This window comes from Macaca nemestrina, chromosome 1 (genome assembly GCF_043159975.1).
Source record: "Macaca nemestrina isolate mMacNem1 chromosome 1, mMacNem.hap1, whole genome shotgun sequence".
NCBI classification, from domain to species: domain Eukaryota; kingdom Metazoa; phylum Chordata; class Mammalia; order Primates; family Cercopithecidae; genus Macaca; species Macaca nemestrina.
The window spans coordinates 112,143,325-112,170,729 of NC_092125.1; the positions used below are offsets into that span (position 1 = coordinate 112,143,325).

At 47.9% G+C, this 27,405-nt stretch overlaps 2 protein-coding genes and 1 long non-coding RNA gene across 4 annotated transcripts; 2 read left to right on the forward strand and 1 right to left on the reverse strand.

The window, feature by feature from the left end:
- The first annotated feature begins 1,795 nt into the window (after window positions 1–1,795).
- On the forward strand, window positions 1,796–23,159 carry LOC139356377 (uncharacterized). The gene is made up of 3 exons (XR_011608147.1): window positions 1,796–2,058; window positions 21,529–21,705; window positions 21,884–23,159. It is a non-coding gene; the product is annotated as an uncharacterized lncRNA (long non-coding RNA).
- On the reverse strand, window positions 9,929–23,959 carry LOC105479045 (RNA polymerase III subunit GL). Of its 2 annotated transcripts, none has more exons than XM_011736847.3 (8): window positions 23,864–23,959; window positions 21,600–21,763; window positions 13,737–13,866; window positions 11,656–11,724; window positions 11,258–11,314; window positions 10,947–11,020; window positions 10,702–10,815; window positions 9,929–10,416 (listed from the first exon to the last, which is right to left on the reverse strand). In XM_011736847.3, exons 1-8 carry the CDS (start codon window positions 23,931–23,933, stop codon window positions 10,330–10,332), a joined length of 765 nt encoding a protein of 254 aa, XP_011735149.1. In that variant the 5' UTR covers window positions 23,934–23,959; the 3' UTR covers window positions 9,929–10,329. The 2 variants fall into 2 exon arrangements, with proteins under 2 accessions (XP_011735149.1, XP_011735150.1); XM_011736848.2 differs by lacking the exon at window positions 23,864–23,959 and adding an exon at window positions 14,184–14,350 and having other exon boundaries at window positions 21,600–21,762.
- LOC105479044 (ankyrin repeat domain 34A) lies at window positions 23,797–26,930 on the forward strand. Its single transcript, XM_011736845.3, has 2 exons — window positions 23,797–23,937; window positions 24,479–26,930. The coding sequence occupies exon 2, from the start codon at window positions 24,605–24,607 to the stop codon at window positions 26,093–26,095; it is 1,491 nt and encodes a 496-aa protein (XP_011735147.1). The 5' UTR covers window positions 23,797–23,937; window positions 24,479–24,604; the 3' UTR covers window positions 26,096–26,930.
- Window positions 26,931–27,405: the final 475 nt, after the last annotated feature.

The following is a 27,405-nucleotide window of genomic DNA, read 5'->3' on the forward strand; positions in this document are numbered from 1 at the left end:
GTTTGAGACCAGCCTGGCCAACATGGTGAAACCCCGCCTCTACTAAAAATATAAAAATTAGCCGGGCATGGCAGGCACCTGTAGTCCCAGCTACTTGGGAGGCTGAGGCAGGATAATCGCTTGAGCCGGGGAGGCAGAGCTTGCAGTGAGCCAAGATCGGGCCACTGCGCTCCAGCCTGGGAGACAGAGAGAGACTCCTTCTCAAAACAAAACAAAACAAAAAACAGGTACTTCAACAACCACAGTCGTTGGCTGCCTTGATTGATACCTCTGAACAGACTGGAAATACAAGGATCTAACTTGGGTTGAGGTACTGGGAGGGAAAAATGTGGAGGCGAGGATCTGGACAAAGCACATGTTCAGCAAAAAACAATCACACAAGAGCTGAAGGGCACGAAGTGGAGTCAAGGAGTAACCTTTGCACAATTCTTTTTTCTCTTTTTGAGAGAGGCTCTCACTATGTTGCCCAGGTTGGAGTGCAGTGGCTGTTCCCAGGCACAATTATAGCAAACTCTGACCTTGAACTCATAGCCTCAAGGGATTCCCCCTACTCAGCCTCCCATGTAGCTGAGAGACAGGCACATGCAACCTTGGCCCAATTCTTTCAAAAGACTACAGATCCCTCTTAGAATTATTTTATTGGGCTACCTCTAGGTGATAAAATGCATAAGGTGAGTAAGGAAAATATTTTACTGACCTTCCAATGATCAGAAGTCCCTGCCCCAGGCATCCTGGCCTCAATAGTTTGGGCATGGGGGATGGGAAGTTTTTTTTGTCCTTTCTCTGTTATGACCTCACATCCACCTCTATTTCATAAGCTGAAACACTCCTTTTCAGAGAGCTAAAGATCCAGGGCTGCAGGTCCTGGCTTAATAGGTAAGTCTAGAACCCAGAAAAAGTCCAAAGATTAGTCTTCCTATACTATTAAGAAAAAATAGGCCAGGAACGGTGGCTCACGCCTATAATCCCAGCACTTTGAGAGCCAAGGTGGGCGGATCACCTGACATCAGGAGTTTGAGACCAGCCTGGCCAACATGGTGAAACCCCATCTCTACTAAAAATAGAAAAAATTAGCCAAGTGAGGTGGTGTGCGCCTGTAGTCCCAACTACTTGGGAGGCTGAGGCAGGGGAATTGCTTGAACCCCGGAGAGGGAGGTTGCAGTGAGCAGAGATCACGCCACTGCACTCCAGCACCTGGGTGACACAGTGAGACTCTGTCTCAAAAAAAAAAAAAAAAAAAAAAAGAAAAGAAAAGAGAAAGGAAGAAAGTATAGTATAGTAGTTAAGCACATGGACCCTGAAGCCAAACTATCTAAATTAAGACCTTTCTTCTACCATTTAACCAGTTGTGTGACCTTGGGCAACTTGTTTAACCTCTCTATGTCACAGTTAGTTCATTTATAAAATGAGAGATAATAATAATGCCTACCTCAGAAGATTGTGAGAAATTTTTAAATATATATAAAAAGTTAGAACAATGCCACATAAGTGATTGTTACCTAAAATAAAAGAAGAGACATATCCCTCATCACCCCCTTGAATAATTTACTTTTTTTTTTTTTTTTGAGACAGTCTCACTCTATCACCTGGGCTAGTGTGGAGTGGGGCAGTCTCTGCAACCTCCTCCTCCTGGGTTCAAGCAATTCTCTTGCTTCAGTCACCCAAGTAGCTGGGATTACAGGCGTGCACCACCATGTCTGGCTAATTTTTTTTATTTTTAGCTGAGATGAGGTTTCACCATGTTGCCCAGGCTGGTCTCAAACTCCAGATAGCTTGACTCAAGCTATCTGCCTGCCTCGGCCTCCCAAAGTGCTTGGATTACAGGAGTGAGCCACAGTACCCACTTGGCCTCAGGGTTTTCTTTTTCACACTCCCAGTGTGTTTCCCAAGCCTGTGGATTAAACCCTGTAACCTTCTAAAAATTATTTGAACTTTCTTAACTTTTCAGTATACAACTCCAAAGAAAAGCTTCCCATCATTTGGAGTGATAAACTGAGGAACAGAGAGTGCTGGATATACAATGTAATGTCACAGGACTTGCAGACTTTTTCTTTCAAGGTATTGCATTCCATTTGATTTTTTTCCGCGAGGTAGACTAGACTGAGTAGCACAAATGTCAGTGGAGGTGACCCCACAGATGAAGCCCAGTTTAGCCTATTTAGGCTATTCCTGTTCTGTCCTGCCCTTTCCCTTTGCTTGACCGTTCCCTACTCTCTGCTGGGCCTGTTATGTAAAGAGAAAAGAATGAACAGACTCTGACTATCAATTGACTGGTCATCTCCAGGCAACAGAGTGATGGGAGAAAGAAGACAGGGAAAACAAAGGGACAGGATTGTGAATTCCATGTTCCCTGAGTCCTGAGATGTTAGGCAAGGTCCATTCTCAGTCTCTGTTGGGCTATGAAGTTGCTGACAATCAAAGTTAATCAAATGGTCAGTAAACAGGTTCTTGGAAATGTCTGGCTAGGTTCCCAGCTTGGATATTTTTAACGTATTGGACAGATGGATACAGCAAGAATTTCAGCTGCTGAGAGGGGAGGAGGTATTCAGGGGCATGAGAACTGTGCTTCCTTTTTTTTTTTTTTTTTTTTTTTTTGAGACAAGTCGCACTCTGTCACCAGGCTGGAGTGCAATGGCGCGATCTCGGCTCACTGCACCTCCGCCTCCCGGGTTCAAGTGATTTTCCTGTCTCAGCCACCTGAGTAGCTGGGATTATAGGTGCCCACCCCCATGCCTGGCTAATTTTTGTATTTTTAGTAGATATGGGGTTTCACTATAGATCCGCCTGCCTCGGCCACCCAAAGTGCTGGGATCTCAGGCGTGAGCCACCGCGCCTGGCCAACATTTGTGCTTCCCTTATATGGTTCTGTGGCTAAAGATCCCTCCCTCTCCACTTCTCCAGATTCTGGCTTCCTCCTTCATCTAGCCAGACTCAGGGTTAATCCTTTGCCTCCTGCTCTCCCATTTCTGTTTATTCCCTGTCTTTCATGCTTGCTTCACCTTCCAACTCTGAGGAAACTCTAGTTTCTGTTTTACCTCCCGATTCCTGTAGATCAGGAAGAGGGTGGCTGGGCAGGGCCGATAGCTCCTTTGTTTCCCCTGGACATAGGTATACCTCTGCCAGTGGTACTCTCGAGGCTTCTTTGCAGTTCTACCTCCTCAAGCTGTCCCGCAGGACAGCTCCAAACTCTCCTGCAACTTCCTGCATCCCACTGCCCCCAACTCTTGGGAACAGAATTTGACACCATGGAATCCCAGGCCTATGCTTCATATACTTTTGGAAAGTAGGAGAAATGATCGTGAAGGTCAGAGAGGTTGGAAATGGCGACCAAGTCTGACAAGGCAAGATCTGCCATCTCTGGTTTGGGAAAATTAGGTCACCTGGGAGGTGGAAGAGCTGGGAGAGAGGTTGATCATTAGCAAGTTCAGAATATCTTTTTGACTGTGAGGGAGGCCTGGAGGTTAGGAATGAAAGTGAGGAAGGAGAGAAAAAAATTATGATAATTCCCTATTTGGGGTTTCATCTTCCCTTGGTGAATACCCTTTAAACTGAATAACCTTCTATATCCAAAGACTGCTTCCTTCTTTCCTCTTGTTCTTTCCTGTATCTCAACACCATTTCTGATACTGCCCACCCTGCTTAGTGGGGTGGAGGAGAAAATCCCTGACATTAGTGCTCCAAGATTGATGGGAAGCTGGTGGGGAGATGGACTTAGGGAAGGGAGATCACACTGTGATTCGTGTTTCTCTTCTTTTGTCTTGATTTTAGCTGATGATGAACCTAAGCAAAGCTGGAGGAAACACTAAGCCAGAGGCAGCAAATCAGAGGCCCATAGGCCAAACCAGCTTGCAGACATTTCGAAACCCATATTGCCAGCTGGGCACCGTGACTCACGCCTGTAATCTCAGCAGTTTGGGAGTCTGAGGCAGGCAAATCACTTGAGGTCAGGAGTTCGAGACCAGTCTGACCAACACGGCGAAACCCCATCTCTACTAAAAATACAAATTAGCCAGGTGTGGTGGTGCATGCCTGTAATCCCAGCTAGTCAGGAGACTGAGGCAGGGGAATTGCTTGAACTCGGGAGGCGGAGGTTGCAGTTAGCCGAGATCGTGCCATTGTACTCCAGCCTGGGCAACAAGAGTGAAACTCCGTCTCGAAAAAAATAATAAATAAACCAACCTGTATTTCCTTTCCTAAACATTTTTGATCAGTTGTAAACATTTAAAAATCAGATTTCACTAACATCTACCATTCTGGTGTCTCTTAAAAAGCAATCATATGGCCAGGCGCGGTGGCTCAAGCCTGTAATCCCAGCACTTTGGGAGGCCGAGACGGGCGAATCACGAGGTCAGGAGATCGAGACCATCCTGGCTAACATGGTGAAACCCCGTCTCTACTAAAAAATACAAAAAACTAGCCAGGCGAGGTGGCGGGCGCCTGTAGTCCCAGCTACTCGGGAGGCTGAGGCAGGAGAATGGCGTAAACCCGGGAGGCGGAGCTTGCAGTGAGCTGAGATCTGGCCACTGCACTCCAGCCCGGACGACAGAGCCAGAGTCCGTCTCAAAAAAAAAAAAAGCAATCATATTTGGTAACACTGAGTCACTTTCTTTCATGGCATTAATCGGCTGGAGCTGAAGGGGCTAGGCAGGCTCTGGTTTGCCAGTTCTCACCACTCTCTATTGCATTACACTCGCATGCTTCGATCTTTTATATCTGCCTGACTCCTGTTTAGTGTTTAGGTTTCTCTTAACTTGTTACCTCTGCTCTAAGTAGAGCTTCTCAAATATTTCCTCTGCAGGACCCCTAAGATACAAGAGAGTGAACCATTTTCCCCCAGGACTCCCAAAGCAGTCTAAAGGAGCCTGTCATGAGCCAGAAATGTCTTTGAAGTACCTATTTTATCTTTAAAAAATGCAGATTTTGATTTACACTGCATAATATATTTGTGTTGGTTTTAGCATAAAAATGATTTATCTTCCCCCACCAAATCTTAAAAGTAAAATTAACACTCTGGAAGATGTGCCATGTGTATTCTGTGGCTCCAAATAGTCCTCACCATATCACCCCAGGAATAATCCAATTTAAACAGCACCGTATAAAGGCATGAGGTAAAGAGAGACACGGAGAAAGAGTCAAAGAGAGGAAAATAATTTGAAAGACAACAAGAATGAGTCTGAGTAATAAGCTCTCTGTCTGGTCCTCAGCCAACCCTCCAGGCCTGGCCCAGTTCAGCCACTGAGAAGTGTATAAACATCCCTGATATCTCTGGACAGGTGTTAGTGTGGCGGCTCAGGGTAGAAAGCAAGACCCAAAAACAGGAGCCAAGCCAAGTAAGGGAGAGGTGAGGGATCCAGAGCAGCCAAGTATGGTCAGATGAGAAAGAGTGTCTAGGTGCCAGGAAAGAGGCTTGGAAAGGAAATGGAAGACTTAGAAAAGGGCTGATCAGCATTTGCCCTTTCTCCCACTGAGCCCATTTTGTGTCACTTCCTCTTATCACTCTGCCTAAGAAAAATGAAGTACAAGCATTAAATTGTCCTCCTTTGAAGAGGGAATTTCTTCTCCAAAATGGCTGTATCTCTGAATACACCAGAGCCTAAGGAGGATGAGTACCAGGGCTTCTTTCCCTGTCCAAATGGGACTCTACCTATTCTCTCCAAGACAGGAAATACCCCAAATCCGCATCCCTAACTTAGGTGAGTTTCTTCCACCTCCCCCTTTTGGTAAGACAAAAATAGGTCTAACCCCCTCCCTCCTAACCTAATATTATCAACACTGCCCTGAGTGTACCAAAGAATATCAGAGACAGGATTTGGATATTTTCCCCCTTTCTCTACTGTAAACCAAGATCAATGAGGAATCACAAGGATGAGAACTATTCAGGAAAGGGCTGGGAGCACAGTCCAAAGCTGAGGATCCTGGGAGGAGGAGAAGTTTGAGACTGGAGAATAATCTCAGACTCTGAGGTCATGGGGACCTAGCCCCTTCCTGCATTTGTTGGGATCAGGCCTGAGGAATCTCTGGACTCCTTCCCCAACATCTTGGATTCCCAAGGTGAGAGCACCTAGCCATTAAGATCCTGCAGTTAAGTTGGATCAGTGTCTTCCCACTGACTCCCCCATTAAGGTTATGAGGGGGACCTCCCTTCTTTCCTAGATACAAAGAGGCAAATTAAAGTCTGTTAGGGATGAGCCAAAGGCCTTTCTGAGGTGATAGCAGGAAACTAGAACTTATTTCCAGTTTTGTGGTCCCAAATGACCTTGAGGAAACGGGAGCCCCAGAAGGGGAAAGGTCAGTGGAGAAGAGGTCACTACTGGTTTGGCCAGATTAGTTAGTGGAGCTATTTTCATTGAGCTCGTTTCTCTTACCCATCCTCTGGCTGGACATGACATATGAGGGGAGATGAAGAGGACCTGCCCACCAGCCCCTTCTTCAGTCAGAAATCTACTGGTGGCCTGTTTGATTTGAGTCCTGGCTTGCCGATTGTGACCTTGAACTCTGCTGTAAGTGGTGTCCTTTTCTTGCTTGTTGATGGAATTGCTGATCTTCTTGCTACCCGAGCTGAAGCAGGTTCTTGGAAACGACTGGCCAGATGCCTGAGGTATCTTTAGTCTGCCTAGGCTGAAAATAAAGTGGGGAAATCCAGCGAATGGAATATGTTCAGCCAAAGCTAGGCACATCCTGCCTTTGTTCTCAGGCCCATTTGAATTCTTACAGATGGATCAGCATAAGCCCTACTCTGTGAGAGCTAGAAGGGCTCCCATTGGACACATCTAGTCCAAATTTATATTTCACACATGAGGAATACTGAGGCTTGGAGACATACATGACTTTCCGAAGGGCACAAAGCTATAGAGTGGTGAAACTAGTACCATAAAATAGTGTGAAACCCTGTCTCTTAAAAAAAATGAATTGAGGAAAAGAACTGTCTTTTCCTTACCAAATTATAGGTGCCCAATTACCTTATTCATCCGACCCTCCAATTTTCTTTGGTCTCCACTCCCAGTGTAAACTACATGTTGCTTTCAGGTCTGCCATTTAGCCTCCCTCAAACCACTTGAGTCACTGAGCCTGTTTGCAGACCCCTCTTAAACTGCCCACCTGAGATGGGAGGAAATCATGAGGCTAGGGATGGAACATAGCATAGAGAAAAATAGGATTCTTTCCTTTTTTTTTTTTCTTTGTAGAGGCAGACTTAGGGAAGACTATGTTGCCCCAAGCTGGTCTTGAGCTCCTCGCCTCAAGCAACCTCCCACCTCAGCCTCCCAAAGTGGTGGGATTACAGGTGGGAGCCACCATGCCCAGGACAGGATTCTTGACAGAGAACCTACCCTGCCTGGGGCCAGTGCAGCCCAGACGGTGGACATGGCAGCAATCTGTTCAACATAAGCCCTATCGGGCGAGTAGTACTGGGCTGAGCAGCTCTGTGTAGGTCCTCTGTAAATGTTTGCAAGCAGGGGCTGGGCATGGTGGCTCATGCCTGTAATCCCAGCACTTTGGGAGGCCAAGGCAGGTGGATCACAAGGTCAGGAGTTCGAGACCAGCCTGACCAACATGGTGAAACTCCGTCTTTACTGAAAATACAAAAATTAGCCGGGCATGGTGGCACGCGCCTGTAATCCCAGCTACTCAGGAGGCTGGGGCAGCAGAATCACTTGAATCCAGGAGGTGGAGGTTGCAGTGAGCTGAGACTGCGCCGCTGCACTCCAGCCTGGGCAACAGAGTGAGACTCCATTTCAAAAAACAAAACAAAACAAAACAAAAAAAGTTTGCAAGCATGGCCTCAACTCCTAACCTCTCAGGGGTTCCTCCAAAGTGAATAGGAGCCATGACCCTGTTTACTAGGCCTTGGGCTTCAGGCCTGCCTGATAGTACCTATGGAAAGTAGGGGAAAGGTCAGTGGAAACAAGTCTAGCTCATTCTTGGAACCACTTCAGAATCTGGGAAAGCTGCTGGGTTCTGTGTCCCTGGCTTTGTCCAGCAAGGTCACCTGCAGACAGGGCAGAGTCCAAGAATAGTCTGATCTTTCTGACACTTTGAAGTAATACAACTGATCTCAAGTGGTCACTCCAACCTTTGTCCTCATTTCCCCAGTTTCATGGGAAAAGGATGTGTGAGTATAGGATGTGTGCTGCTTTTCCAGAATCTTCTTTGTTCCTACTAAGTTCCCAGGTTGACATTTGGTGGGCTTTATGGGGTGGCTGTGCTCCCAACATAGACACATAATTGACCAGGTTAGGACTTGGTGTGTGTATGTAGGGAACAATGCAAAAGGAAAATTTTCAATAGCTTTTACTTTTGTTTTTGCTGATCTCTCCCTAGTTATAATCACAGGCTGAAGTACAGCTATGGGAAATCCCAGTTACGGGTCCCCTATCTCCTTCCTGCCACTCAACACAACACCTCACGAGGACTAAAAAAGAAACACGTCAATCATCATAATTGCTCAATGACTCTGGAACGTTCTGCTTCTATTCCTGTTTCCTTCGCTGCTTCTACTTTTCTTCTTTTCTTCGAGACGGGTTCTTGCTTTGTTGCCCAGGCTGCAGCACAGTGGTGCAATCATATAGCTCACCACAGCCTCAAACTACAGGGCTCAAGGGATCCTCCTGCCTCAGCCTCCCTAGTAGCTGGGACTACTAGGGAGTGCCACCACGCTCAGCTATTTGAAAGATTTTTAAATATTTTTGTTGTAGAGACAGGGACTCGCTTTGTTGCCTAGACTGGTCTCAAACTCCTGGCTTCAAGCAATCCTCCTGCCTCAGTCTTCCAAACTTCTGGGATTACAAGTTTGAGCCATGGCGCCTGCCACTGCTTCTATGTAAACACTAACTAACACACCCAAACTAGGCTTTTAAGGTGCTTTCTCTCAATGGAGTCACACTCTTTCTTCATTCTTTACAATGGGGTCAAACATATTCAACCTTAGATTGCCAGTCTCCATCACTTGATGCTGTAGGGAATTCAGTCGGCCTGCTTGAATGCAGTTGGGGAATGTTTTGAAGGTTCTTCTATATCCCATCTTACGGCTTTCAAATGCTCAGTAGGGTTGCTATGATAGCATGCCTCCTTATTCAGTTCCTATTCTGGACACGCAGCTTGCCCGTGACTGTTGCATGTCAAGTGGCTGGAACCAATCAGCTCATCTAAGGCTTCCTCAGAAGCCAATCAGAGCCTCGGAAAGTGACCTCACCCAAGGGAGAGCTCTGTGGGCGAGAAAGCATCTCTCAGATCTGTGAGTGTCCCTAAGTCACTCCCTTCCTCCCCACCCTCCTTACTTCCTGTAAAATAACACCGCCTACCTCCCTTCCCCCAAAGAAAGGGAGTGAGAAAGGCTAACTAAATTCCACAAAGGGAAGAACCAAAAGAGAAACTGCAACTCAGTCACACACTGGTTTCTGTAACTGGAGAATAGGGTATTTAGGGGGGCTCACTCTGCACAGATATACCTTTCAAAGTGGCATCTCCAGGGTCTGGAAGAGGAGGGAGTATGGTGGATAAGTCAGCTCCTCCTCCCTCCTCATACCTGGTTTTCTTGACTTTTCCCACAAAAATTGCTGTAACCATTTTTTGTAAATAAGGACAAGACCAAGGTCAAGTGTGGGAAAGACAGGGTCTGTGTCCTTGTGAACATGTGTGAACAGACACAATCATGTCCTTGTGGCCTGATGACCAGAGGCTCAGAAGTCAGCTGGTCTGCAGGGGGCACAGACTGTTCTTCTCTACAACTTACTCTGCATTGCCCTACAGATGAGGCCTTGAATATTCCTTGGCGGGGCTAGATTGTGAATATGTATCCCACCATGGGGGTAGAAGGGAAGGGACAAAGGACAAGCGGGCTGTAACCCTCCAGTGTATCACAGCACCCTGCTTAGTTAATCATTTCCTTCATTCCTCCAGCCCTCTATCACCAGGCCTCACCCACAACAGAGACAGATAAAAACACTTTATTTAAAAGTATAAAACCAGGCTTACTCCTTCAAACTGCTCCCATCCTTAATTATCTCCACAAAGAGCTATACAAATTGGGCAGGGGTACGTGTACAGTTATCTCAGCTCTAACAACCCCAGTTCTTCTTTCAATTCTCCTTTCTCCCTTCATACAATTGAGATATTTGTCCTTTGCACTTTCTCCAAGATAGCAGAGGTGATACAAACGTGGAAGGAGGGGAAGCGTAGAAAATAAACTGTCATCATCCTCCATTCCCATCTCCAGGGACCAGAGAGGTTATGTGAACTCTGACCAAATGATTTGCTTGTCCGAAAAAACAAATAACAGGGACAGTTACTCTCTGTAGCCTCAAGAAAGACACAAGGGTCCAGAGACCTTCTTCAGTATATAGCCTCGTCCATATTGTCATCACTGTCACCCCCAAAGTCCTCTCCATTGTCAAAATATGACATGATGTAATCAGTTTCCTGAAATGGAAAAAAAAAAAGTAAAAGTCAATTTGGCATTCACCTTCCTTCCTGTGTACCAGACCCCTCTCCTCCCAGTCACACCATTCCAGGCCTGAGACAGCTCTTCCAGCTGTAGTTTGGAGAAGTGGGCAGAGGGAGTAGAGGGAAGCCCCTACCCTGGGGGGCACTATCTCTGTTGGCATGCCAACCCTCTGAGGAAAGCATCCCTAGTATAAAGAGTTGAGATCCCCAGAGTTTCTGGGGTAAAGGGAGGGGGACTAAGGTGGAAGGAGTCCCCTTCACCTCTTCATGTTCTTCTTCATCATACTCTTCTTCTTCCTCCTCTTCCTTCTCTTCTTCTTCTTCCTTCTCCTCATCCTCCTCTGAAGTTACTTCTTCTTCCTTCTTCTCCAGGGTCTCATGTGGGGATGAATAGGAATGGAAACTCAGGTTCGGTTCACAGAAGGGAAAAATTGAGGCACACATGGGTCAAGAGAGAGGGAATGGATCCAGGGTTCAGAAGGTCTCTATGCACACTTCCTCCTCACCTCTAGTTTCTGTATTGTTTCCTCCTTATCTTCTGTGGTCTTAGGGGGCCTCTTGGGGAGCAGAATTGTAATCCCTGGTGGGGAGATCAAAAGGTGAACCATCAGAGAGCAAATTTTGCCAGCTTTATAGCGCATCCTCATGCAAAGAACATGTCACTCTGCTGCCCTCATGTGGCCACTATGACATCTAGCAACAACACTTGGTAGATTGGGTATAGGAACTGGGATGGAAGGTGAGACCCGCAGTAGCCTTGGCCCTGAGGCTGATGAAGGAAACCTCTCTTCTCCCTCCTTTTTCCAGATACACTTACGTTCCTTCTGTAGTTTCCGCACTCGGATCTTTAGCTCCCGGGGTAGACGCCGCCAATCTGGGAATAGTGGGAATGTAAATGTCAATAGGACCCTGCCTGGGGTCTCCAGTGAATAATGACTAGTTTTAAAAGGGGATTGAGGGTTTTAAAGGAGAGGAAGGAAGGGGCTGGGTCAAAGTTGTTCAGAACAAAACTGTGGCTTAGATATCTCCTGAGTAGTGGGAACTATTTAATAGCTTTTTCAGGTAAAATCTGAGAGTGTTTTGGTACATAACTAAGGCTCTAGCTTGCAGATGTTGGATCAGGGAATGGGGTGGGGACATGGGCGTGGTGGAAATGGCTTGAAGCATCTCATGCATTTGAAAGAAAGGCAGTCAATGAAAGGGCCCATCACCTACCAGGGTTCCAATCGATGGCATTGTCAATCGGACCTGACATCTGATATTTGTCTGAATAACGCTCCACATCTGAGGGGTGGAAGGGTCAAAGTTTTATCCCTTGAGACCCAGAACAGGACTGTTCCTGAGAGTCTAACCCTCTCAATACTCAGGAATTATCTGTTTCCTTACCCCAAACTCAGAGCCCAGGGGGTCAGCTTCAGTGAGGACCTTATCCCTTTTTTTTTTCTTTCCTTTTTTTTTTTTTTTTTTTGAGACAGTCCTGCTCTGTCACTCAGGCTGGAGTGCAGTGGTGCAATCTCAGCTTACTGCAACCTCCACCTCCCAGGTTCAAGTGATTCTCCTGCTTCAGCCTCCTGAGTAGCTGGGACTACAGGTGCACATCACCATGCCCAGCTAATTTTTGTATTTTTAGTAGAGACAGGGTTTCACCATGTTGGCCAGGATGGTCTCAATCTCCTGACCTTGTGATCCACCCACCTCGCCCTCCCAAAGTGCTGGGATTACAGGCGTGAGCCACTGCGCCCGGCCCCTTATCACTCTTCTAACCTGTTTCTTTTCCACCCAAAATTATGAATTTTTTTTTTTTTCCAGACGGAGTCTCATACTGTCGCCCAGGGTTGGAGTGCAGTGGCGCTATCTCAGTCCACTTCAACCTCCACTTCCCAGGTTCAAGCAATTCTCCTTGCCTCAGCTTCCCAAGTAGCTGGGATTACAGGCACCTGCCACCAGGCCTGGCTAATTTTTTGTATTTTTTTTTTTGTACAGACAGGATTTCACTATGTTGGCCAAGATGGTCTCGAACTCCTGACCTTGTGATCTGCCCACCTCAGCCTCCCAAAGTGCTGGGATTATAGGTGTGAGCCACCACACCTGGCCAGTGTTTTTTTGTTTTGTTTTGTTTTTGTTTTTGTTTTTTTTGAGGCAGAGCCTTGTTGTGTCATCCAGGCTAGAGTACAGTGGCGAGATCTCAGCTCACTGCAACCTCCACCTCCCAGGTTCAAGCAATTCTCGTGCCTCAGCCTCCTGAGTAGCTGAGACCACAGGCTCACACCACTGTGCCTGGCTAATTTTTATATTTTTAGTAGAGACAGGGTTTCGCCATACTGGTTAGGCTGGCCTCAAACTCCTGGCCTCAAGTGATCCACCCATGTCAGCCTTCCAAAGTGCTGGCCATTACAGGCGTGAGCCACTGCACCCGGCCATGATGACTTTTTTTTTTTTTCCTGTCCCTTAGTTCAAAGGCATGGCTGTATTAAGAAATAGTGTGATGCAGTGGAAAGTATGCTAGGGAATAAGAAACCAGGATTTCAGTATTCTGTTGTTGGTTGGTGCTTTTAATATCCAGATTGTTAAAATTTTTGCTGGGCACGGTGGCTCATGCCTGTAATCCCAGCACTTTGGGAGGCCAAGGCGGAAGAATCTCTTTTTTTTTTTTTTTTTTTTTTGAGACGGAGTCTTGCTCTGTTGCCCAGGCTGGGAGTGCAGTGGCCGGATCTCAGCTCACTGCAAGCTCTGCCTCCCGGGTTCAGGCCATTCTCCTGCCTCAGCCTCCCGAGTAGCTGGGACTACAGGCGCCCGCCGCCTCACCCGGCTAGTTTTTTGTATTTTTTAGTAGAGACGGGGTTTCACCGTTTTTTTAGCCAGGATGGTCTCGATCTCCTGACCTTGTGATCCGCCCATCTCGGCCTCCCAAAGTGCTGGGATTACAGGCTTGAGCCACCGCGCCCGGCCGGAAGAATCTCTTGAGCCCAGAAGTTCAAGACCAGCCTGGGCAACATAAGAACACCCCATCTCTATTTTACAAAAAAATAAAAAATATATAAATTTTTAGAAAATACATCCCCCCACCTACACACAAGAAATGGGATTTTAATATTTAACCTCCTGCTGTCCCAAAACTATCATGAGACTCAAAACAAACCATGAATACTATAATGCATTTCAGATGCAGGAGTAACTATTATGATCTCCCCAGTTAGACAGTATGCTTCCTGTGCCTCTCCAGCCCCCAGTGGTGCTGAGCACAGGGCACTCCCCACGGAAGGCACTCAGAATATGATGCTAGCATTCCAACTGACCTCTCTTGGGGACAGCTGGCCGGATGAAGTAGGGGAGCTGCCTCATGGCTCCTCGTAGCTCCTGCTTCAGTGCCAGGACATATTCCCCTTCCTCTCCTGAAGGCAAAGGTACTGGGCGGAACTCCAAAGGCTAAAGAGGCAGGGGCAGTGGTCTGTTCAGGGAGAAAATGCTAGTACAAATTTAGGAAGACCCCTCCTCCCAATTTAATCTAATATTCCCCTGAGCAGAGGGCTGAAAGAGAATGGGGAGAGTAACATATCATTTTGAAAGCTGGGGAGAAATAAAGGTGGACACTTCTTTGACTGCAAAACATCCCTTGTGCATTGGGAGTATAGAGACAGAGAGGGCCAGTGAGGATGGTTTTATGATGGTCCAGGAGGAATTCAGAATCATGTACAGTCAGCCAGGGGCACATGAGAGTCTGGGAAGGAAGTGGAGAGACTCACAGGGAAGAGTGGAGAAGGCTGCAGGGTGGGTGGGGGCAAAGTATCCCCTTTCCCAATGCCCACGGCCTCCATGTTGAAGGTCAACTGGCCCCGGCCACGACCCCGGCCCCCACCCCGGCTGGCCATGGTGGAGGGGGCCTGGGTGTTCAGAGATCCAGCGAAAAAACCTGATAAAGACAAAAACAAAGAGAAAAAGAAATGTAGTAGAATGGACAGGAAGCCAAGGAGGTACAAGACATTCAATCTTTTATCGCTGGGACATAAGTCAATGTCATTCAACAAATTTTGACTGAGAAGGCACAGTGTCAGAGAGAGAATTTCTGGAAACATAAACATGAATGAGACATGGTCCCCCAAACAGGTCAGATAATTACAATATAGTTTAGCACAAAGGAGAAAGTGCTTAGACCCTCGGACAAAACTCTACATCCCTAAGACAATTTGATGTTTATTCCTATCTGCATTTATTTATTTTTATTTTTAGAGATACTCTGTCACCCAGGCTTGAGTGCAATGGTGCAATCACAGCTCACTCTAGCCTCGAACCCCTGGGCTCAAGTGATCCTCCTGCCTCAGCCTCCCAAAGTGCTGGGATTACAGGCATGAGCCACTATGCCCAGTCACTAACTGCATTTATATGTATAACCTTTGAATTCTTTCTATCTCTGGCCTTCCAAACCTGACCAGGCCCCAATTCAATCCAAAGAAATGCATTCAGCGAAACATTTATTAATCATCTACCATGAAAAAGATAGTGTCAGACACTGTGGGAGCACAGGGATGAGTCATCAATTTCATTGTCAACCAGGGGAAAAGAGACATTACAATCAAATTTTATTTTATTTTATTTTATATTTTATTTTAGACAAGGTCTCTTTATGTCACCCAGGCTGGAGTGCAGTGGTGTGATCATGGCTCACTGTAGCCTCAACCTCCTGGGCTCAGGTGATCCTCCTGCCTTAGCCTCCCAAGTAGCTGGAGCTACAGGTATGTGCCACCATACCTGGCTCTTTGTTTTGTTTTTTTGTTTGTTTATTTGTTTGTTTTTAAGAGATGGAATTTCATTATGTCAAGTGATCCAAATGTCTCGGCCTCCCAAATTGCTGGGATTACAGGCATGAGCCACCACGAGAAGCCAGATTGATCTTTTTAAACACCACTTGGAAGCACAGAATCTTAGAATTCGGAGGACCCTTAGAGGTCATCTAGTCTAAATCCCTCCCAGTGCAGGACTTCACTCTGTAAATTGTTTTGTTGTTGTTTGGTGTATGTGTGTCTTTTTTTTTTTTTTTTTTTTTGAGACAGAGTCTCACTCTGTTGCCCCGGCTGGAATGCAGTGGTGCAATCTTGGCTCGCTGTAACCTACGCCTTCAAGGTTCAAGTGATCCTCCTGCCTCAGCCTCCTGAGTAGCTGGAACTACAGGCATGTGCCACCAAGCCTGGCTAATTTTTGTATTTTTTGTAGAGACGGGGTTTCGCCATGTCACCCAGGCTGGTCTCGAACTCCTGGACACAAGTGATCCACCTGCTTGGGCTTCCCAAAGTGCTGGGATTACAGGTGTGAGTCACCACCCCGACCCTACTTTGTGAATTGTTATTCAGCTTTTGGTGACATTTCCCTAAAGAGATGGTATCCATTCTCCCCCAAGACAGTATATTCCACTGTGATGAACACTGATGAATCCAAAGTTTCTCCTTCTACTGAATTTTCACTCTGTCTCTTATTGTCAATCCTGAGGAACCAGTCAGAGGCAGCTAGGATGGGGGAATAAAATCACCAGATGAAAAGAAAACTTAAGAGAAATGATATCCCAGCAGCAATGAGCACACTTAGCACCCAGATCTTGGTTTCTAATACAATTTTCCAATAAAAGGAACCAGGGCTACCTGGACTACTAGCTGATTCTAGGACAGGGTAGGAAACACACAGGATGAGTCTAGAGCATCTTGAGGTGTCAAAAAGTAAGGAAGTGCTCAAAACAACAACCACACTCACATATTGATGGGGTTAGCTGGGTGCAGTGGCTCATTCCTATAATCCCAGCACTCTGAGAGGCTGGAGTGGGCAGATCACTTGAGCCCTAGGAGTTTGAGACCAGTCTGGACAACAGGGCAAAACCCCATCTTTACAAAAAATACAAAAATTAGCCAGGTATGGTGGCATGCACCTGTGGTCACAGCTACTGGGAAGGGTCGCTTGAGCCGGGCAGGTTGATGCTGCAGTGACTCGTAACTGTGCCACTGTACTCCAGCCTGGGTGGCAGAGTAGAGACTCTGTCTCAAACAAACAAAAAACAAACAAAAAGCAGAAAAAAAGAAAAAAATAAACATATTGATGAGGTTATGTCAAAGGGAAATAAGAGCCAACTGAAAAAGCTCCCAATGGTCAAAGCTGAAACAATTTGAGGAACAAAGTAAGTAAAGCGTATTAGATTATAACCCCAAAGTATAAGATAAACGTCTGTGAGTCCATAGTGATATAAATAAATGACTGAACTTATTTAAATGGAGGAGAAAAGACAAATCTCTCATGTAGAATTCCAAATAAAAGGCCGGGCGCGGTGGCTCAAGCCTGTAATCCCAGCACTTTGGGAGGCCGAGGCGGGCGGATCACGAGGTCAGGAGATCGAGACCATCCTGGCTAACACAATGAAACCCCGTCTCCACTAAAAAAAATACAAAAAAATTAGTCGGGCGTGGTGGCGGCGCCTGTAGTCCCAGCTACTCGGGAGGCTGAGGCAGGAGAATGGCGGGAACCCGGGAGGCGGAGCTTGCAGTGAGCCGAGATCGCGCCACTGCACTCCAGCCTGGGCGACAGAGCGAGACTCCGCCTCAAAAAAAAAAAAAAAAAAAAGAATTCCAAATAAAATATGTAGACACACCATCCTAAAAGGGAGAAGGGCAGCATAACTCCCCACTTTTTTTTTTTTTTTTTTGAGACGGAGTTTCGCTCTTATTGTCCAGGCTGGAGTACAATGGCGCGATCTCGGCTAACTGCAACCTCCTCCTCCCGAGTTCAAGCGATTCTCCTGCCTCAGCCTCCCAAGTAGCTGGGATTACAGGCATGTGCCACTACACCTGGCTAATTTTGTATTTTTAGTAGAGATGGGGTTTCTCCATGTTGGTCAGGCTGGTCTCGAACTCCCGACCTCAGGTGATCCACCCGCCTTGGCCTCCCAAAGTGCTAGGATTAAGGCGTGAGTCACTGCACCGGCTATAACTTCCCACTTCTTACATGTGGACTGTGTATAGGGAATATATATATATATATATATATATATATATATATATATACACACACGTTTTTTGTTTTTTGTTTTTGTGACAGAGTCTTGCTCTGTCACCCAGGCTGGAGTGCAGTGGCACAATCTCAGCTCACTGCAACCTCTGCCTCCCGGGTGCAAGTGATTCTCCTGCCTCAGCCTCCTGAGTAGCTGGGATTACAGGCGTATGCCACTATGTCCGGCTAATTTTTGTACTTTTAGTAGAGATAGGGTTTCACCATGTTGTCAGTCTGGTCTTGAACTCCTTATCTCGTGATCCGCCTGCCTCGGCCTCCCAAAGTGCTGGGATTACAGGCGTGAGCCACTGCGCCCAGCCCTCATTCAGTATAATTTAGGAAATCAAGAGGAATATCTTTACAGTGGAGAGACCAGAAAAACACTACTTCAACCAGATGACCAAGGTCAGCATCAATACTCATAAATCATGTTTTCGGTATGTGCCCTTAATATTATACAATACAATGGTACTTCACCTCTGTGATCCTCCTCCTAAAAACCCATAACCTCAGGCTAATACAGAGAAAAACATCAGACAAATTCAAGCAGAAAGGCATCCTACAATATAACCAACTCCTCAAAACTGTCAGTCATCAAAAACAGTAAAGTGTGAGAAACCCGTCACACTTAAGAGGAGCGTAAGGAGATGTGACAACTAAATATAATGTGGAATCCTAAATGGGATCCATGTACAGAAAAAGAGCAATAGCTAAAAACCAAAGAAATGTCAATCAAGTATGAACCTTAGTTAATAATGTATCAGTATTCATTCATTAATTGTAACAAATATACTAATCTACTTTATTTATTTATTTTTTTGGAAATGGAGTTTCGCTCTTGTTGCCCAGGCTGGAGTGCAATGGCGCGATCTTGGCTCACTGCAACCTCCGCCTCCCGGGTTCAAGTGATTCTCCTGCCTCAGCCTCCTGAGTAGCTGGGATTACAGGCATGCGCCACCACGCCCGGCTAATTTTATACTTTTTTTTAGTAGAGAGGGGGTTTCTCCACGTTGGTCAGGCTGGTCCCCACCTCCTGACCAGGTGATCCGTCCGCCTCGGCCTCCCAAAATGCTGGATTACAGGAGTGAGCCACTGCGCCCGGCCTTTTTTTTTTTTTTTTTTTTTTTTTTGAGACAGAGTCTTGCTCTGTTGTGCAGGCTGGAGTGCAGTGGCGCAATCTCGGCTCACTGCAACCTCCACCTCCCAGCTCCCAGGTTCAAGTGATTCTACTGCCTCAGCCTCCCGAGTAGCTGGGATTACAGGAGCCCGCCACCGGGCCCAGCTAATTTGTTTTTGTATTTTTAATAGAGATGGGGTTTCACTGTCTTGGCCAGGTTGGTCTCGAACTCCTGACCTCGTGATCCACCCGCCTCAGCCTCCCAAAGTGCTGGGATTACAGGCGGTAGCCACCATGGTCGGCCAATCTACAATGTTAATAGGGGAAACTGTGCACTGGGACAAATGGGAACTCTTGGCACTATCTGCTAAATTTTTCTGTAAGTCTGAAACTGTTCTAAAATATATAATCTATGAATTAAAACAAAAACAAAAAAAACCTCGAGGGTGGGTGTGGTGGTTCACACCTGTGTGCAATCCCAGCACTCTGGGAGGCTGAGATGGGATGACTATTTAAGTCCAGGAGTTTGATTCCAACCTGGGCAACACAGTGAGACCCCATCTCTACAAAAAATAAAAAAATAGACTACGAAAAATAGTCTCAGGTACCTGGGAGACTGAGGTAGAAGGATCGCTTCAGCCCAGGAGATAGAGGATTCAGTGAGCCATGATCATGCCACTGCACTCACCCTGGGTGACAGAGAGAGACCCTGTCTCAAAACAAAAAGCTAAAACAAAAATCAAGTAGCAATTCAAAATTCACAAGAGATTAGTTGGTGAAAAAAATATTAAATATATGTAGAAGGTAATCTTCTGTCAGAAATACATACACACATATGAATTAAAAAGCTGTTAAAGAAAGATATGTACCAAAAATTAACAATGGTTAATTTGAGGGATGAGGTTTTTTGGAAATTTTTTTAGTGCAGAGAGTTGTGTACCCTTTTTTTTTTTTTTTTTTTTGGGACAGAGTCTTGCTCTGTCACCCAGCCTGGAGTGCAGTGGTGTGATTTCGGCTCACCACAGCCTCCACCTTACGGGTTCAGGCAATTCTCCTGCCTCAGCCTCCCGAGTAGCTGGGATTACAGGCACCCACCATCACGCTTGGCTAATTTTTGTATTTTTAGTAGAGACGGGGTTTTGCCATGTTGACCAGGCTGGTCTCAAACTCCTGACCTCGTGATCCACCTGCCTCAGCCTCCCAAAGAGCTGGGATTACAGGTGTAAGCCATCACACCCGGCCTCTTTTTTTTTTTTTTTTTTGAGACAGGTTCTTGTTCTGTCGCTTAGGCTGAAGTGCAGTGGCAATCTTGGCTCACTGCAGTCTCGACTTCCCCAGCTGAAGCAACCCCCCACCTCAGCCTCCTGAGCAGCTGGAACTACAGGCCTGAGCCACAATGCTTGGCTATTTTTTTCTTTATTTTTGGTAGTTTTTGTAGAGACAGGGTTTTGTTGTTGCCTAGGCTGGTCTTGAACTCCTGGGCTAAAGTGATCTGCCCACCTCAGCCTCCCAAAGTGCTGGAATTACAGGCATGAGTCACCACGCCCAGCTAGAAATGGCTTGCTTTTAAGAATGCTACCAATTCCACTGTAAAAGGACAGATTTCCGTCTTTTTTTTTTTTGAAACGGAGTTTTGCTCTTGTTGCCCAGGCTGGAGTGCAATGGTGCGATCTCAGCTCACTGCAACCTCTGCCTCCTGGGTTCAAATGATTCTCCTGCCTCAGCCTCCCCAGTAGCTGGGATTACAGCCATTCGCCAACACGCCCAGCTAATTTTTGTATTTTTAGTACAGACGGAGTTTCTCCATGTTGGTCAGGCTGGTCTCCAACTCCCGACCTCAGGTGATCCGCCCGCCTCAGCCTCCCAAAGTGCTGGGATTACAGGCGTGAGCCACCGCTCCCAGCCAGATTTCCCCTGTTTACAGTGGAAGTGTGGAATGCATTTCCTTTAGCTATATAGTTCTTATTTAGAATATTTATTGGATATTGACTAAAGAACAGATATCAAAACATGGAATGACCTACAAGAGAGACAAGAGAGTTTCCTTACTAAAGATGTTTACATAGAAGCTGGGCAACAATTTACTAAATAGGGTTTGTAAGAAGGATGCATGGCTCTAGTAGAGGATTCCCTGTGATCAGCATGATTTAGCATTGTGTCTCACATATAGTAGGTGCTCAATAAATATTTGTTGAATGAATGAATAAATACATTATTTCTATGGGCCTTTCCAAACTTGAGACCTTGTGATCCATAAAGCCTCCCCTCACCATTCCAGTTCTCCCTGCTTTCTTCCTTCTCTAGATTGCAGAAACAATTATGAAACACTAATATTATGAACCACTAATTTAATGGCTCTTAATTACATACTGTATTGTCTTTTATTGTTCTCTAGTTATGTTAGTTTTTATTTTTATTTTTATTTTATGTTAGGAATTTAAATTCTGCCTCCCCAAAAAGAGTGCTAGTTGCCAAAAATCAATTCTATTTAACTAACGTTTATTGGGCACTATATATTAACTACTAGCACCTATCCTATAAAACCTTCTATTCTAAAAGGCATAGAGTCATTAAAGAGAGAGAGTGCACTAAGTGTCCCAATAAAGGTATACACAAAATGCTATCGTCAGACGGGGGAACAATTCATTTTGCAAGAAAGGCAGCCCAGGAAAACTACAGGTAGCATTTCAGCTAGTCTTCATAGATAACAGGAGTTTGTCAGGCTCTTGGGATAATATTAATAGATTGGGAGGAAGTTGATGCTATAGCAAAGAGAGGTACAAGAGGCTGTCTCGTTTTCTGCTTTAATGTCTCTCCCCGTGCGCGACAGAAAACTACCATTCTCTAGTATACAATCAATACAGAAATGGGGGCCCAGGGGAGAAAAGGTAGGGAGCCAGAAGGGGGCTGATCCAACAACCTGACGGAAAGCGTTATCTATTTCGCAGCCTGGCCGGGATGAACAAGTTCGGCAAGTGTGGGACCGAACCAGGTCAGAGCCACCAGGTCGGAGCCTTACCTGCTGTCCCTCCCCCACGCGGAGCCCACGCCGCGGCCAACTTGAAATGTACTGGGCTTCCTCAAGTCGGTGGCGTTCTAGGCCCGCCTCCCGGAGCTCCCTATTGGTGAGTTTTCTCGGCCAATGCAGGAGAAGCTGAGGAGGGAAGTCCGCCCTCTTGAAGCCTAGGAAGAGAAGGAGGGAGGGAGCGAGTAAGCCCGGAACCGAAGCTTGCGAAGCGGGTCGCAGAGAGAGATGGGGGTTGCAGAATCATCTAGGGTCACTTATTTCCGGTCTCACTCCAGATGGAAGGAGCCACTGGCCGGCAAGAGTTCACCAAGGGAACGTGACACTCGTATCTCATCGAGGGACCGTGTTGAGGGAGCCCCTACAGAAAGGCCAAAAGAGGAGAGGGCCTACGGAGAAATGAACCCCTGTGAAAGCTGCTCTTTAGGGATCAGTCTCTTTGTGACTCTAGCTTCACAGCTTGGTCTCTCCATTACTCCAGCCTTCCTTTCAATCATACACTGCCTCTCTCCAGCACCACCAATGGATACTTCTTTTCTAAAAATGTTTTTCTGTGGGTTGCTGCCGTGTCTGTGAGAAGGTGGGCAGAGGGTTTGAGAAAGGAAGGATCTGGGATCAGAGTACCAGAGTTGGGGAGACAGGGCAGAAGCCCAGCTTTTTCTGCATTTTCCACTACTTTCCACTTCCTGCGCGCTCCTTGGGAAGGCGAGCAGCGTGGAAGGAGGAGTCCTATTTTCGCAGAAAACAGAAACAAGGGAGAAAGGGTTCAGAATGGAGATGAAGTCTAGGAGTTAGTCAAGAAGAATATCCCAGATGTAAGAGAAAATGACCTGTAAACTGGGAGGCTGTAGGTGTAGCGGCAAGCGCCCAGTCTTTGCCATAGAACAGAAATATAGCTGTGAAACTTTGGAGAACTTGCTTAAACTTATGAAGTCTGTTTCCTCATCTGTAACAAGAAGATGATAGTTCCTATCTTACAGAGTTGTGAGGATTGAAAATAGTGTATGTAAAGCACATGGCACATAGTTGACACGTGTCCAAGAAATAACTAGTAAAAATGGGTAGCTTCCCTCAAATCTTTCTCTCTCTCCCATACCTGGGAACATTATTTTCAGTATCTTGCATCTGGGGGGCCTCCAGCCTCCGAATTAGCTCAGGACCCTGAGTGAACTTTTTAAAACCTTAGGATTTTTCTTCTTCTCCCACTTTCCTTGGTGCCTTCCAGCTGGACACAAACTCATTCCTAAAATATGTGGATGGAAGCTATGGTAACCATGGAGACAGGGCAGGTGGCAAGGAGAGGCAGAGACAGTGTGAGAGACCAATAGACAGATAGGAAGAGAGAAGCTATAAGGAGCATTTCAGACAGAGATCTTCAAGCAAGATGGAAAAAATAAGACGACTAAGCAAGACTGAGATTAAAGAGGTGCAATGTGACAGAGTGTATTACCAGGTTCGCTCTTCTTCCTGCCACTTTCCTATCTCCCTGCCCACAATAATACGGGGTGGAGGCACCTGGGAATGTCCCTTGCCCTGTCTAAAAGTGCCCCCATATCCACCTTCCTCATATTTATCTAGGTCTATATAAGGGAGCTGAGGTCCGAGTTTCTCTGCGATGGGTGTTCCGTTTTTGAGAGATGGGGCGGGGGTGTATCTGTGTCTGACTCCAGGCTAGACCGTGTCTCCTTCACAATTAAACTACAGGAAGAAAGCCACATCTCTTGCCTCTCTTTGCACAGTATGGACACCGGCTGTGGATCCAAAAAGCCTGTCTACACCTTTCTTGCACAGTGTGCCATGTGCCGTGTGTGGTAGGTCAGGTCTGGCGCACAGCAGCGCATAAACACACCAAGTGCAGAGAATGGGGATCTGCTAAAGCTCAGCGAAGAATCTGGATGATGATGGTCCCTGTCTGGGTCGCGGAGGAGTCCCCTAAGGAACACTTAGGTTTGTTGGGGCTGAGGGGAGGTCGGCTAAGAAAAGGAAGTCAGGATTGGAGCCTCTAGGTTTTTGAGGGTTTATGTGTGCATGAGTGGGGGAGCAGTTTGGTGCCCGACGCCCCCACCCGCAGAGACTAGGCTATAAATAGCACAGCAGAGCTCCGCCCCCCCTCCCCCCCCCCAGCTTCTCTCCTCCCGAGCCGGCGCTGTGCCCGGGGCGCTCCGGGAGGAGGGACGACGATCCGGCGCTGGGGCGCAGATACTGACACCAAGGGAATCCGGGTGCCCCCCCTCCACACCATGCGGGCCCCCAGGAACCTGGCTCCGCCACCTCGGCTGCCCCGTGGCCACGGCCCCAATCTTGGCCAGGAGGAGATTCTGCGGACATTCAGGTATCTATCTGGGCGCACAGCCTGGGAGGGGAAAGAGCAAGGAGTGATGGGGAACATCGCAGGGGCAAAAGAACCCCCCAATTCTCCCTCCACCCGTTTTAGGTCTCAAATGCAGTCTGCTTCCCTTCCCCCACTCAATTTTTGGGGTTGTGGCAAGCTAAAAGAGGTTAGGAATGAGAATACATGTGTGACTGTAGGGTGCATGTATGTGGGTGGGTGGCGTTCAGCATCCTAGAAAGGGGGATCCCAAGTGTGGATAAGAAAAGGGGGATAGAGGAAAGGTCTGATAAGCCATGGGGTGAGGGTGGGGGTGCGGACATCCCTGCGCGTGCACGAACGCATTTGCACGCGCGCTAGTCCTTCAGTGCGGGTGCACCCTTCCCACCTCCTCAGGCATGCGCTGCGGGGGAAGGGCCGGCTCAAAGGCATGAGTTAGAGGAAGGACTGTATGCCGTGAAGATCTCCCCCACCCCACGCTGGGTTCCTGCATCGGTGCCTCAGTTTCCCTGCCGAATCTATCAATAAGATGTCTCTCTTGCAGGGATCGGCTTCGTCACTGAGACCTCAGGCCTCTGCCAGCCACCCCCCACCCCCTACCCCCTACCCCTAGCCGTCCTCGGCAGGTCTCAGTCCCGGCTCCATCTGTGCCCTCACCCCAGCCGCAGCTATGTTGCACACCGAGGGCCACGCTCTTCTTCGGGCGGTGGGTCAGGGTAAGCTACGCTTGGCCCGTTTGCTTCTGGAGGGAGGCGCCTACGTGAATGAGGGTGATGCGCAGGGGGAGACTGCGCTAATGGCAGCCTGTCGGGCTCGCTACGACGACCCCCAGAACAAGGCACGCATGGTACGCTACCTCCTGGAGCAAGGCGCGGACCCCAACATCGCAGACCGCTTAGGGCGCACGGCGCTCATGCACGCTTGCGCCGGGGGTGGGGGCGCCGCGGTGGCCTCGCTGCTCCTTGCCCACGGCGCAGACCCCTCAGTCCGAGATCACGCGGGCGCCTCGGCTCTTGTCCACGCCCTGGACCGCGGGGACCGCGAGACCCTTGCCACACTGCTGGACGCCTGCAAGGCCAAGGGCACGGAGGTCATCATCATCACCACCGATACCTCGCCCTCGGGCACCAAGAAGACCCGGCAGTATCTCAATTCTCCACCATCCCCAGGGGTGGAGGACCCTGCTCCCGCTCCTCCTAGCCCGGGGATCTGCACGTCGCCTTCGGAAATCCAACTGCAGACCGCAGGAGGAGGAGGGCGTGGGATGTTATCCCCTCGCGCCCAGGAAGAAGAGGAGAAGCGGGACGTATTTGAATTTCCTCTTCCTAAGCCCCCCGATGACCCATCCCCTTCCGAGCCGCTCCCCAAACCACCACGCCACCCCCCCAAACCACTCAAAAGGCTCAACTCCGAGCCCTGGGGCCTAGTGGCCCCTCCTCAACCAGTCCCACCCACCGAAGGAAGACCGGGGATCGAGCGCTTGACTGCCGAATTCAATGGCCTGACCCTGACCGGTCGACCCCGTCTTTCCCGACGTCACAGCACCGAAGGCCCTGAGGACCCGCCCCCATGGGCGGAGAAAGTGACTAGCGGGGGTCCTCTCTCTCGCCGAAACACAGCACCAGAAGCTCAGGAGTCTGGTCCCCCTTCAGGGCTGAGGCAGAAACTGAGCCGCATGGAGCCAGTGGAGCTCGACACCCCCGGACACCTTTGCCCTGACTCGCCTGAGTCCAGCCGCCTGTCCCTGGAGCGCCGCCGATACAGCGCCTCCCCGTTGACCCTCCCTCCAGCCGGCTCCGCTCCCTCTCCGCGCCAGTCCCAGGAGAGTCTGCCAGGGGCAGTATCTCCGCTAAGCGGACGGAGGCGGAGTCCGGGGCTGCTGGAGCGGAGGGGCTCGGGGACGTTGCTCCTGGACCACATCTCGCAAACGCGGCCGGGTTTCCTGCCCCCTCTCAACGTCAGTCCCCACCCTCCCATCCCTGACATTCGCCCTCAACCCGGAGGTCGGGCGCCTTCGTTGCCTGCCCCTCCTTATGCCGGGGCGCCAGGCTCCCCCAGGACCAAGCGCAAATTGGTGAGACGCCACTCCATGCAGACTGAGCAGATCCGCCTGCTAGGGGGCTTCCAGAGTCTAGGTGGGCCTGGGGAGCCAGGGCGCTGAGAGAAGTGAGAGGAGCCAAGGAGGGTGGGGATTAGGACCTTAATGGGATAGGTGGGAGAACCAGCTCACACACACACCACGAACATAGGGATCTCTTGCATGTGCTCATGGGTGCACAGTGCACCCACACATGGTTAAACATGTGTCCATAAGCACAGTACTCTTATTAGCAAGAAAGAATAAGTACTCTATTTACTGGGTATATAGACACATGTATTCATGCCCTGGTCATTTCACGTGCATATGGGATTACTTGTGTACCTGCGGGCACAGCACATCAATAAACAGGGCTAGGGTCCCAAACTCTCTTGCATTTATTCAGAAGCAGAAGCAGTAGGGAACCCTTACTTATGGGCAGTCTCCCATGTCTTTGCCCTCCTGCAGAAGCAATCCCTTGCTTTCCATGTATGCCCTGCAACACAGCCTATCATGATTTTGCATACTCTACTCTCTCCATGAACATCACAGCCCATTCTCCAGGTCTTGCTTCTTTCTCCAGGCCTGGCTCCTTATTCACACCCCGCTTCCAACCCCAACCACTTTTCAGGATATCTTTTTCACTCTTCTTGGGGGTTCCTGCAGCAACCCCCAGCCTATGTTCTGCTGCTGTCTTTACTGCTCTCAACTTCACTTCTCAACTTCCTGCTTTTTGTTCCCACCCTGTTCCTCCAACAACTACAACAGATTGTCTCATTTTCCCAGGGGGTGGGTCATGGGCTCTAAACTGCTCTTCTGTCTGTCTGAGCTTATGAACACCCCCACGGGTAGAAGTGGGGAGAAACCCTAAATCACTCCTCTCTCCACTTGACATATCAAATAAATGTGTTCAGAAGTCTCTGTTTTGTCACTTCTGCCTGGAGGTGTGGGTATGGGGAATGAGGAATGGGGAGGGAGGGTAATACTAACTTATAGCTATAATTATCCAAGGGATACTTAGCCGTTCCAGCCACCTTCTTTCCAAGAAACCAACTTTTCTATAGAGAAAAGGCAAGTGTCCTGTGTCCTAAAGGTTTTAAGGCATTCGACAGGATTTCATTTCCTCCAGTTTCCTCTATGTCCAACCTTGAATAAAGATTCCTACAAAGAGTTCCTCCCTCCATCATCAGCAGATATATCCCAGTAGATTAACTGTCTCTTTTTCAAACTTCCTATTTCTTGACCACTCACAGTTTTTAGTCAGGGTCTAATTTTCATTTCACCAAGTGTGTTTCTTCTATTTTCTTCTACTTCTGGCCTCTATTTCCCCATCTTTGATTTCTGAGCCACTGTAGGAGAGATGGTGGGAAGCAGTTAATATAATCTCACCTAAG

Bases quoted from the DNA above. Each gene is read 5' to 3' on its own strand.
- LOC105479045 (XM_011736847.3), bottom strand. From the start codon at position 23,933: ATGTCCGCAGAATCTCCTCCTGGCCAAGATTGGGGCCGTGGCCACGGG. The intron at 13,867-21,599 runs GTAAGGCTCCGA...CTGCCTCTTTAG, and splicing joins GCGTGGGGGAGGGACAGCAG to CCTTTGGAGTTCCGCCCAGT. The intron at 10,417-10,701 runs GTGAAGGGGACT...TTTCCATTTCAG, and splicing joins ATGAAGAAGAACATGAAGAG to GAAACTGATTACATCATGTC.
- LOC105479044 (XM_011736845.3), top strand. From the start codon at position 24,605: ATGTTGCACACCGAGGGCCACGCTCTTCTTCGGGCGGTGGGTCAGGGT.